This window comes from Psittacula echo, assembly GCF_963264785.1.
Source record: "Psittacula echo genome assembly, chromosome: 5".
NCBI classification, from domain to species: domain Eukaryota; kingdom Metazoa; phylum Chordata; class Aves; order Psittaciformes; family Psittacidae; genus Psittacula; species Psittacula echo.
Window position 1 is genome coordinate 62,399,781 of NC_137739.1, and position 13,167 is coordinate 62,412,947.

The following is a 13,167-nucleotide window of genomic DNA, read 5'->3' on the forward strand; positions in this document are numbered from 1 at the left end:
AGAGAGCCCAGACTTCTAATTTGTCAGAGAAATCAGCCACTGACCTTATTACAATTGCATGCTGAAACATGCAATCTGTACTTTGCCTTACCTCTCGCTGCTTCTTTATTTCACTGCCAGGTTTTCCTATTTCAGGAGCAGGTGAGTCTTCCTTCCATTCCTGACAAACACTGTCAGGTATGACAGTGCACTCACAAAGACCATCCCCACCACAAGATTTATGTTTCCAGCATTATGTTTGGCTCTTTATAACCAGATTTGAATCTTTATTTGGGGGGTTGCATCTGTAACTTTCAGGCCTATTTATCTCCACTTTTATATTGAATAGGATCACTCAGTGGTTCTCCAGGCAATTTAGTCTTTCCAAATATCACCCTAATCTACAAAGAGCTCCACTGAAATGAACACATCTACAGACAGAATGAAATCCTGCTGAATATGGCAACAAGTTATGGAGGAGTTAAAGTAATGAACAGTTACAGCACCTTACTTTTGTCAGAAGGAATGGATACATTAACAAAGGTGTCCTATTTGCCAAATTTCCATGTGTTTGAAAGTCATGTCAGACTATAGCAAACAGCTGAATGCTGCTGTAATTTAAGAAAAATACTACTCTCTGTAGTTAAATACAAAAGTCTTAAGAATTATGCTTCATACATAAATGGATAAACAAAAATACAGACAGAAACAAGACTGACTATAGCACCTGCCTTTGGTTGCCCATCAGAGATGCCTAAGCCCCTAAAAGTAAAGATATCTAGATACTTTCACACCCAGAGTTAACTTTTATGAGTTAAGCATATGTATTACCTCTTAAGACAAAGGCTTCGGGACCTGACACAAACCTCAGCTTCCTTTGAGCTATCGGTGACAAGTAGAGTTACTACTGTCCAAAGCTTATAAAATCTAGATCTTAACAATCCAAACAGGAAGACAGGCAAAATCAGAGAGTCCTGGGAGATTATGACTGATTCACCCAAAAGTACAAACTTAGGCAAGGACGGGGAACCAGTGGGGCTGGTACTGGTCCATTTATTTCTTCCAGCCTGTCACTGTTTTGGGGAGGCATTATTTCTAACACAATATATTCCCATGCAGCCCTCCAAATACGCTTGAAGGCCATGCAACCCTCATCAGAGGAAGCCTGAGGCTCAGAAAAGTATTTAAACCTACTGAAATCAAGGAATAAATATCAATGTATTTCTGTGGTTTCTGGATCAAACTCTGAGTCGCAAAATGACAAGGAGCAGGACTCTGGGCTCTTTGTCTAGTCCTCTGATAGAAGAATAGTAGAGTTCTACACACCCAGCCCATGTATTCTATTGTAATATGCAAAACGAACATTCAAACCATAATTACTTTCAATGGTGGTAACAGCACTTGTTTGCCAGAGATGGACAAAACATCTGACTGCACAAGTATTCATCTCCACATATTTCTTTCCCAGGAAAGCAAGCAAAGATACGTACTATAAACATACATTCAGACTATTGCAAAGCACAGGACCAAAATATCTGAAAGAGAATGATTCCTGCTGAGGATGTTGCCTCCTCCTAGTAAGCGCAATCCATCACATAAAGGAGTGTATTTTTCATGATCCTAAATCAAGCTTCCAGTAGGGAAGGTTTTAAAATATTCTTGCGTTGTAACAAAATGTTCCCACTGGTGGTGTAATGAAAGAAAGAGAAAAAAACCCATCTCCTGACAGGAAATTAATTATTGAGCATTCCAATGCTTGATGATGTGCTCCTACATTGGGCAGAGGCTTTCCATTTTTCTCTTTCGGTATGTGGAGAAATTCACTAGGGAGAATATACAAGCAGAAAAAAAAGAGCACAAGAATATCAGTTTATTAAATGCATTTAGAAACCAAACAGACCTGGAGTGAGCAACTTGGTCTGTGCATGACCATAATTTCTGTTCATTCCCTCTTTACACTCCCCTCTCCTCCATCAGATTGCCACTTTTTGTTCTGCTCTCTGAAATTACCTCTGTCAAGAACTGAAGCAGTGTGCCTGGCTTTTAGCATCACTTACCTGCAACAGCTTTGAACTATCACTTCCTCCATCGGAAAAATAAAGTGGAAAATCTTAGACCTTGATGGAAAGGGAAAATAAAAGCCCCATCATCATATGCCTATGCCTAAATACCAAAACGTAATTCCATTTTTTAAACCATCCCTTTTTTTCTCCCCCCCTAAGTCTAATCCATTTGGCAAATTTCACCCCTGGCTGTCAGTTCTAGTCTCCCTGTGAAAAAGCAGAAAACCCCACACATGCCATAATTTCTCTCATCATTTACACGACAGAATATACAGCTCCTGAGGCTACTTCTACACCGAGCACATGTACCTAGAACATCTCAATTTGGTGGGATCATACCACTGCAAAACCATTCCCATGAGAGCAGATACTTCCCAGTAACTGGAATCCTGGATCCTTCCTGGATGTGGAACTACCAAACGAGAGAGGGAATATGCAACAGACTGAAACAGCATATGCCATCTTCAAATAGTATTTTACATCAGCAGTGCTATACAGCTTAGCTAAGGCATAATGAAGAATTTTTTAAGATAAATGAATAATTTTAGCTTTTAAAAAAGAAAGCGGAAAGGGTATGGAAAACTGCTGCAGCAGATGGCTGCATGATGCCTGCAGAAACTTTCATACCAGCTAGGCTGCTGAGGTGCTACTGGTACAGTTTCTTATGGTCATTACCAGTTGGACTCATCTCCTTGGGCTCTTCCATCAGCTGCTGGGCAGGACAGCTCAGATGCAGCATGAATGTAATGATTCTGCTTTCCAGACCTGAAAGACCTTATATTTGACTGGTTCCGAGTATCAGCAGAAGTCTCCATCTCTGCACAAAGACATGCCAGTGTTTTCATGCATTACTCATATCCACAAATATTTAACTGCTGCCTCCTGTCCTCTCCTTACAACATACTCCCTCCTAGGTCTATATTTGCATCATGGGGTTCCCAGAGACAAGGAACCACATTCACATGTGAAAAATGTCCCATTGCAAGGGAGTGTTCTGGAATAAGACAAACCATACCCTAAATACAGCTGGCCTTTACGGAGCACTGAAGGAGCAGGAGACACTGCAGCTGACAGGGACCCTCCCTACCCAAGGTCTTTTGTGTGGCCCTGAGCAGCAGGGCCCTGCAGCAGCTCTGACAGTGCTGCTGGAGCCTCTGCCTAATCCTCAGCTAGTTTTTCATCCTAGAATCGTGACTTTCTAGCACAACAAACCTGTTATTCACTCTACAGCTGATAGACTATGATACTAGCAGTGATCCAGATCTCATTGTTTTGAGAGAATGAATTTTGAATTATAAAGCAGGAAAAGTTTAATTACTACATATGAGCATAGAGCATATGCTGCCATTTTGCAAGAAAGTATCCTGATGAGAAGCACCATGCTTTGCCACTGAGCTCCTGAGTAACAAAAATCACACTCTTCGGGTATCAGACTCACCATCTGTAAAATGTTTTTCATCTCTAAAAGATAATGTGTTACAAATCATGTACACTGTAAGTGACAGATATTATCATTTGCTTTGGAGCAGCATCTCAGAAGACCTTTTCTCCCTTATAAGCGCCCACATGGGACATAAAACTTCTTTTAACCCTATTTAGTAGTGACAACTAAACTCTCATATAGTAAGAGAGGAACAGGAGTGTTTTTTCATGAACATGTTATTCAAAGGAATTTGCTCTGTAGGATGACATTCTCCTACAGAACTATAGGAATTTTAGATAAGGCTGTGTGCATCTGTACAAATTCATTTTAAGTTCCAGAAAGGGAAATGAGTTTAACTCCTTCTTACACAAATGTCCGAGAGTCAAAGCCAAAACCATACTACTTTTTCTAAGAACAGATTTCTTCTCTATTCCTTCTCAAAAAGTGCCCATGAATTAAGGATTAAACCAGGTTCAATTGGTACAGCTTGGAGCACCAAGAAGACAGAGAAAGACCATCCGCGCTACCACAGAGAACCAAAAAAGACAGAGCCAGCAGTCAGAAATGTAGAATTACACTGTAATGAGAGACTGACAAAATCCAAGGGGAGTTCAACCTGGAATCAGCAGCCCTGGCAGTACTCAAAATCTGAATTTCAATGGTTATGGTGATACAGGTCAAAATACTGTGGAGTGCACCCATCAGCAGCTACAGCATTGATACAACATCAGAGATGACAGAATGGCTAATTGGAGTCTCTTTTCTGATAAATTATACATCTGCTATAATCAAGCCAAACCAAAACTAATTTCCAGCAACTACACTGCCTCTGCCAGTAGACAGTGCCTTAATATCATTATGCATAAACAGGAAGAGATAATGACCTGTAATTCAAGTCTATTATTTTATGGAACATGAAGATACATTGCAGTATAGTGTGAGCTGTTGATTGAGATTGGTATGTTACATTAAACCAACCATTCTCCCATAAACCACTGCTGCTGTTTCTTCTTTCATCGATTCTTGCTGTCCTTGCCAATCACGAAGAGTCAGCTCCTGAGGGGCAAACATAACTTTGGAGGAACTACCACACTGATATCAAACTACATTCAAACCTAGGTATTTGCATCCTTTCCACTACCACAGCCTGTGGCACAATACGGAAGCATTTCGTAGATGATTTATCTATAAACTCTGCCCATGTTTATCCAACAGTAGCTTACGGGAGGTACATTAAATTAAGTACGCAGATAGCCGTCGGCTTCGCTTCAGACTGTGCCGATACGGACCAAGACCCGCATCCTGACTGCGGCCGAGTGCCTCCACATCTCCCGGGCGAAGTGGGCTCTGCCCCCGGCTCCGGAGCGCCTTTTTGCCAGGCTCCAGGAGGAAGAACGGGCAGAGGGAGGGCGACCCCCGGCACCGCTCGATTCGCTCCGCATCCCTCAGCCGGCGCGGTCCCTCCGAGAGGGAGCGAGGTGAGAGGAGCCTACACCCCCCGACAGCCCTCAGCAGGCAGCGGTGTGTGGCGGTGGGTGGCCCCGGGGCGGGGACACGGGCTGTGCCGTACCGCATCCCCAGCGCCCGCGGAGCCCCCGCGCCCCATCCCTCCGGCGGGTCCCGGTGCCGCTTGCCCCAGCGCCGGGGCTCTCCGCTGGCTGTGCGGGCCCGGCGCCGCCCACGGGGGAAACTTTGGCCCCGCCGTCCTCCTCCCCCAGCCCCGCACCGCCCACGTCGTGGGGGGCCGGGGGCCCGGGACAGCCCCGCGGCAGAGCACGGGGGGAGACGCGGAAGGGAGGCCGGGGAGATGGAGAGGAAGGGGCGCGGGGCGGAGGGAGGGGTTTCTCCGGGAGTGTCGGTTTACCTTGGAGGTTCTGCACGCGGATGTCGCTGATGTGCCCGATGAGCTCCTCGCGCTGGAACCAGTCCCACTCCTGCCCGGCCATGGGGACGCAAGGCCGGGCTGAAGCGGGGCGGCGGGAGCCAGCGGCGCCGGCACCGCCGCCTTCACCGGCACCGACGGCGGGCACGGAGCGGGCGGTGGGGGGGGGGGGCTGCTCCTCTCCGCTCCACACCGCCCCGCCCCGAGGCCCTCCCCTTCTGCCCGCCTTCCTCCCGCTTTCCCTCCCTCCCTCCGCCCGCCCGCCCGGGGGCGAAGGAGCGCTGGGGCGGAGCGGAGCGGCGGGGGTTTGGCCGTGCCTCACACCAGGGGTAGCTGCGCACCGACCACCTCTTTGCCCCCCCAGCCAGCGTTGCCGAGGCTCCCACACCGCCTCCCCCATCAGCGCCCTCCGCACCGGCCACCCCCCCGCGAGCGCAGGCGTGTCCGGGCCCGGCCTTGCTGTAGCCCCCCACGCCCGCCGGCCTCTCGCCCCGTCCCGCCCGGGAACGGCCTGTTGGCACTCTGGATAAATACGTTTTTCTTGCTGAAGCAGCAGGGGGCTGCGAGCAGTGCTCAGGTTCTGCCCGCTTTTGCTTGCGCGCTTGGACGGGGAGAAGTGCCATCCTCCGGAATAAATGTCATGCATCCACGGCAGAAATGAAAAAAGAAAGTATGAACGGCAAAGGGGTTTTCCTCGTGGAGATTAAATAAGCACTACTATTCATTAAAAGGGCTAATATGCTGCTTGCATGCTCATTTAGCCTGCTCTTGCTAGTCGGTTTAGGCTGTCACATTTCCTTTATGGTGAATTTTCACGTTGAATATCTTCATTTACACAGTTTGTCATCAAAATTGGACAGTAATTGTTATCAAGGCTCTTCAGTATCACTAACATCTGTGCTCTACAAACTTGGTGAACAGCATGAGCATTTTCATTACATGCAAGGCATTTCATTATAGTGTACCACTATTTGTACTTTTGTGCCTGTTTTCTTTTCAAACCATGAAGACTGTATAATGTAAACAGCAAATTTTGACACAATCCAGTCAGACTAGTATAGCATCATTAGTTAGACTAGCAAAACATACAAGCCAAGATCTACAAAGTTGCATATAAACAAAGTGGGATCTAGAAATTGAGGCTCTTTCAAGTTGGAAATGTTTATGTGATCCCAAGTAAACACACAACTAGTTGTTTCACCCAGCTCAGGAACTCTTCCCACAGCCCACACTGGTGAATCTCTATTACATCTCAGAATCAAATGGAGTCATCCATAAAGCATCTCATAGGTGAACTATTTGTCAGCACTATAACAGGCACCAGTCACCTATCCTAAAATTTTATCACCAAGAGCTGGGGTGGGAGATATATCTTCAAGCTGTTTACATATCAAAGCTCAAAAGTTTTGCACAAAGGTAAGGACACCATGTAAACCTAAGAATACCATGCTGGAGAGTTTATAAACCTGAATGCAAAAAGGAGAAGCAGAAGCTTATGAAAAGGAAAAAGAACTTCTAAACTCAGGCAGCATTGGCACAAATCACAGTGCTGTGCTTTGACTTTATTTTGCACTGGGAGAACCTGTTATCCAAGTGGGATGAATGCATCAGTACTGTGTTTAGAGGTGAAAGTGGAAACTGAGCCGGTGTGGCTGTGGGAAAAGCACGTGAAAGACTTCTCAGCATCAGTGAAATACTGTCCGCAAGGGGTGGCTGAAGGTCCCTAGTTCACGCTGCTGCTGCCAGTGCTAGATGGGGAAAGCTGAGGCTTTATCCCAACATATGTGGGCATCCTCCACCACCCGGGGTTGCATGAGGTCTCTAGATAGCCTGTTCCAGTCTGCAGTGTCCTGCTCCTGCTCCTGAGACCTCCCAGTGGCTGCTAACTATGGTCAGTATGCCAGCTGGAGAAAGGGAGTTGGTATGAGACGAAAGTGAATGAACAAGGAGAAGTGGAACAGACTGCAACCTTCAGCAGCAGAATCACAGAATTGTGTAGGTTGGAAAAGACCTTTAAGATCATCAAATCCAACTGTAAACCCAGCAGTGCCAAGTCCACCACTAAATTATGTCCCTAAGTGCTACATCTACACGTCTTTTAAATACCTCCAGGGATGGTGACTCAACCACTTCCCTGGGCAGCCTGTTCCAACGCTCAATAACCCTTTCAGTGAAGAAACTTTTCCTAATATGCAAGCTAAACCTCCCCTGGTGCTACTTGAAGCTGTTTGCTCTCCTCCTGTCACTTGTTGCTTAGGAGAAGAGACCAACACCCACCTCACTACAACCTCCTTTCAGGTAGTTACAGAGAGCAGTAAGATCTCCTCTGAGCCTCCTTTTCTCCAGGCTAAATAACCCCAGTTCTCTCAGCTGTTCCTCATGAGAATTGTGCTCCAGACCCTTCACCAGCTTCATTGCCCTTTTCTGAACGCTCCAGCACCTCAATGTCTCTCTTGTAGTGAGGGGCGCAAAACTAAACACAGTGTTCAAGGTGCGGCCCCACTAGTGCTGAGTACAGGGGGATGATCACTTCCTTAGTCCTGCTGGCCGCACTATTGCTGATGGAGAAGGTGGAAACTGAGGTGCAGCAGAAGGAGCAAAGGTCAGAGGAAGCAATCCAGTAGCTCCCCACTGCCAGCCCCACCTGATGTGTGATGTCACAGTTGTGATTCAGTGCTCTCTCGTATTTTCCTGGGGCTAATTACTGCCTTCACTCTGTCCCTGCCCCTGTGTGAGAGCTGCGCAGCTCCGCTGCCATGTGGCAGAGTGTGCCTCTGACATCTCCAGGCCTGCCAGGTATAGCTGAATTTGACCTGCACAGTCTGGGTCTCAAAGTGAGGTTGGGTTTAAGATGTAAATTATTAACAATGTGGGCACAGGGAAGTTAAAACTTCTGCTTAGGGAGAGGAGAAAGGCATTAAAACTTTCTTACTTGGAAGAGCATCTGCTCTGGGCAGCCTCATCCTCTGAAGGCAGAATGGCTCTGGCTAGCGTGGCCAAGCAGGCAGCACAGGCTGGGACTGCCTACTCTTCCTGTGCAGATGGGAGGCCGAAGCAACAGGGCAGCTTGCCCTTCTCCTGTGAGTGAATCAGGACCTCAGCCTTGGCCAGGAGTCCAGGCCTACCTGGCAAGTTCAGCCACTCCAGTTTCTTGCCCCGCACATCAATAAAAGCTGCACTGATCTCATCTTACATTAATACACTGGTCCATGAGCTACTGTGAATGAAAACTCTGGTCCAGTTTCACTTAGTAGATGTGCAGCTCTGTCCAGGGAGGCAGCAGCCGTGTAACCTGCATGTCCATCTAAGACTTCCAGGTAGGTCTTCAGCACCTTCCCCAAAACAACTTTGCAGTTAGCAGAAGCCCTCATAGGTAGAACCTCCTCTGAGCTGATCATAAAAAAATTGCAATATATGCATAACTAAGTGCTCCCAAATGAAAAGCTAAGACTCTAAAACTGTAAGGACACTAAAAAAAATTGTAAGATCAAAAGGGGCATCCTTTATAAAACATTTTTGTTTAAGTTTTTACGTTCTTCCCTGCAACCGTGTGGTCTATGAATCAGCTCAAGAAGAAAGTATGAAATCTGAGATTCTCACATAAAGCCAGAACTCCAAACGTTATGTTACTTGGCATAAAATCTGTAAATGGTTGTGGGAAACTACCTGTGAAAATACTATATGCCTTCTAAGAAGTAACTGATTGATACAGTGAGGACTAAAGAACTTCCCTTAAACCAAAAGTGATTTCAGATTTTATTACTGAAGTCCACTTGCCTTTTGATGTTTAAGGACAATTCCGTAACTGAAAAAGCAGGTTACACTTAATTAAGTCCCTTGGCTCAGTCAGACTTGTTACTTAGGGCAACACTGTAAACACTTGGCAGAGACTCTGAACTATAATAACAGGTTTATTAGAAAAAGATTTTACTCACATAGGAGAAGGAGGGAGTCTAATAGAAAGTTCATGGGGAACTTACCACTGTTCTACATCTCCTTCATCTCTTTCCTTTATAGTGTATGTAGGATAAAGATATTAAAAAGCTTTTAGTTTACCGTCCGTTGCATATCTTACCTGTGAGTGATTTAATGAGTTGAATTCTCATTTTGAGAAGAAAACGTATACTTAAAGATTGCCTGATAGTAGCAAAAAACCCCTCAACTCCTATATCTAGACTTTGTGCCTGTCCAGATGGACAATACCATGCGGCTCCTGCTTAAAATGGCAAGGGAGGATGTCTAACACAAAGGAAGCTATTAATGGAATTAAGGAATATATTTATGCCATTGTGGCTAAATTGCTTTGGCTTTATAAGCAGAGTTTCCCATATGAACAGTCATTCCAGGAGTGGATTATTTTCTGGCTTTGTTTAAATCAGTTCCAGACTAATGGTAACCAGAAAAAGACATCCATCTTGCAATAGGTATGCCTATATGAGCACATTGTGTATATTCAACCCAAACCAGTGTTTTCTGCAAACACTATTTAGGTGGTGGGCATTTGGGTCCTGCCCCTACACTACTGACATAGCCCTGGAGTCTCTTGTGGCTCATTGAAGGGGCTACAGAGAAAGTGAATCTCACTCGATTTTTAATCTGTTTAGATTTTCTCAAGTCTTCCTGGAAGACAACTGAAAACAAAGGCTTTCTTACCCTATAGCTGAATGAGGTAAGGGAGGAAAGTTGAAGTCTGTAACACAGGAAAGTAATCCAAGTTCATATTTAACTCATATTTTATAGGTACAGATACAGCCTGACCTGAATGGTGACTCCATTTCAAGGCAATAATCATGCCACCATAGGTCTCATCAACTCTTCATTTCCCTTGTTTAGACCATATCTGAACCATGAAGGAGTGCCAACTGTGAGAAAAGACTCATTAGCTGTGCCAGATGAATAGCTACATGAAAGTTTTGTTTCTGTTACCCTGTCTGACAGCAGTCACCCCTTAGTCTGGCTTGTCTGCCCACACACATGTAAACAATGGGAGGGGTACTGTGTAAAACAGACTTTCAAAGCGAAGCACCAGAAAAGTCAGGAGGAAAAAGACAGTCTCATTCAACCTAGTAAACAAGAGACACTCGGGAAAAGGTGCAAAAGCAGTGACAGAGATTGTAATAGTAGGATTAAGTGGAAGAAGTGAGGTCATGTGCAAAAAAAACCTCAGATAAGCTATGAAATAAGATTTTCATGACTTCTTTAAAGGCAATGGAAGGTACACTAAGATGTGTGTTCTACTTCTCCAACCAAAGGTTAATAATAAGCAATGACTTAATTTATAAGAGTGAAATAGTCAATAAAATAGAAGCCAACTTAGAAACAGGAGAAACCTCACTAAACCAGTCCTCCCCTTGGTCCCTTTCATATGCTAGCAGAGGAAGAGGTGTGGTGACAGTTGTCCCTACCTCAATGTGCTGCTGAGCACACGTACAAACTCTGGATGCTGACCAGCTTCTCTTCTTTTACTCTGTTGTGTCTGTCTCCTCCTTCCTTGACGCCCAGAAGTCCACCACATAGGACACACTGATGAACCACACTGATTCATGAAACTGTTGCCACATAATGGCAATAATTAGTCTATGGGACTTGCTAAAAGGTCTCTATGTGCTGTAAATAAGTTTCATCACACACATCTCTGAATAATGCCAGGAGTTATGGTGACTTCTCCCTTGGGCAAGATCAGCTGGATTTGTTTTATTTGCTTGCTACCAAGGTGAAGTTTATGTGTACCAACTTAGTAGCAAAACGCGCTTTCCAGTCAGCAGTGGTATTTTGAAGACTGTGTCTTTTGGGGTGATCGTTTCACATCAGGAACAGCTTCCACGTGCAAGAGCTGTGCAGGTCAGGTCCTTCTGATTCTTCACTGGGGCAGCTGGTGTGGTGGGAGCAGGGTTGTGTGGGTCACTCCGAGACCTTCCTCTGTTGTTGTTTTTTCGTTTGCTTTGGTGAGCATGGTTTATTTTAAGGTGTGATTTATTGACAACATGCATGACAGAGGCAATGACGAAAGTCCTTCCTTGGCCTGCAGGCTGGTTTTCTTACATTCAGTTTGTTTTTCTGATGTACCGTCATGAAGTCTGAAGTTGGTAAAAAGAGAAATGTAAAGCTCATTTGAATATCATGTACTTGTGGAGCTGTTTTGTTTCTGTTGCCATGGGCCTTTCATTCAAAATCTCTCCCTTTACTAGGGGAAAACACTTCCTTGATTCACAGAGGACTTCACACAGTAAACACTTATCTCATTTTTGAAAACTTGTTCTTCCCTTTTTCCTCTTTCCTATTTTTCCTCATTTCTGATGGATTCAGGATGGAGTTGGCCTCATCTCTGTGAAAGTACTGTGTAATTCTGTGCCTTTCAGCCTGACTTGCTCTCTGTCACCAGCTGAATTCAGGACCTTCAGATTCCCTTCTGTACGCTTCAATATGCTATGAAGATTTGTTGCTTCAGTAGATACTGAACAAAGGTTGCAATGTGTAGCAGTAAGGGGATCATTTTTCCAGCTATTGTTGTTGTATAGCACCCTAAAGACCAGGAAAAAGACTCATGAAGTAAGGCTTTCATCTTGAGAGCATTTGAATGTCTCCTGGGAGTTTCCAACTCTTCACAACCCACTCCCATAACACGAGTTTCATCATTTCATCCTGTCTGATTTCCGTGAAAAGCTGGAGATGCCAGCTGGGTACAAGCAGCAGCTTGAACAATGACCCAAGAAATGGAGGAGCCTATGCTGTGTAGGGGCTTACTTCATGGAAAGAGAGGGACAGTGGAGCAATGATTTGGTATGGTGGATATTTCTGTAGATGATGATGCCTGAGGGCAAGATCCTGTTGAGCTTTATAAGTTGCTGAAGCTGCGCAAGAAGGAGCAATCCATCCATTGCTGAGGGCTATTCACTCTGCTGCACAATGTTCTGCTTCAGGTGACCCTAGCTATTCAGGTTACCTTCTTCTGCCTGAATTATCTTGATTAGAGAAACTTGGGGTACTTTTGCTATATACACAGTAGTTACAGGTCAAGGCCTCTGAAACAGTATTCACTGGCAAAGACTATTTCTGGACATAGCTATAAATATTTAGCACAGTATAAATTATGAATCAGCTGTCTCCAACACCAATCTGAAGTAAATGCTTTAGATAGAAAAAGGAGATTGCATGGCCTCGTTTTTACCCCATGAATACTAGGATTGGAAGCAGAGAAACAGGTAGTTATTAGTGTTTACACACTGCAGTTGCAGATGCTGTAAAGTAATGATAACATTGCTGGCTCTTATACACAGCTTTCCATCTGCTGATCTCAAATCTCTTGTACATTGCAATTTTCTGTAATTTCCTGGCTTAACCTGCCTGAAACAAAATCTACAAGCCCTGAAGTAATATTTTATATTATAGAAAACAACCTGAATACTTTTGCAATAAAATGTTTGTGGAAGAATGAATTACGTGTGATCTATTCTGCGTACTTCATCGTAATAACAAAATGAGTTTCTTAGAAGCAAGCAAGCAAGAAGTCTCCTTTTAAACTGCCTGACCTCTTTCACAGCACTTGAGATGTCAAGTATTTTCCAAATGCAACATTCGGCTAAAGCGCTTGTCAATGCAGTTCCCTTCAGAAGTAATTCAACCCTTCTCCTATTTGTTTATATTTGAAGAAGTAGTTTCAATTTTACATCCAATGTCAAGCAATCTTGATTGGAAAAAGGATGTGAGAAGAGATTCCTTTCCCGGCGTTCTCAAATAGCAGTAGCTTTGCAAGTGACATGTTTCAAATGGAGGGGCAGTTCCCCGTAGCTGATAAATAAGCTGATCTTTTTTTGAGGTAA

The 13,167-nt window shown here is 44.7% G+C and overlaps 1 protein-coding gene across 1 annotated transcript in view; it reads right to left on the minus strand.

Annotated features, from left to right (window-relative positions):
- CLMN (calmin) overlaps positions 1 to 5,411 on the minus strand; it is a gene marked incomplete at both ends in the record, with an annotated part of 74,805 nt that extends 69,394 nt beyond the window's left edge. Inside the window, one exon of the mRNA XM_080619442.1 lies at positions 5,330 to 5,411. Coding sequence (XP_080475568.1) covers positions 5,330 to 5,411 — 82 coding nt within the window. The remainder of the gene's footprint in view (positions 1 to 5,329) is intronic.
- Positions 5,412 to 13,167: the final 7,756 nt, after the last annotated feature.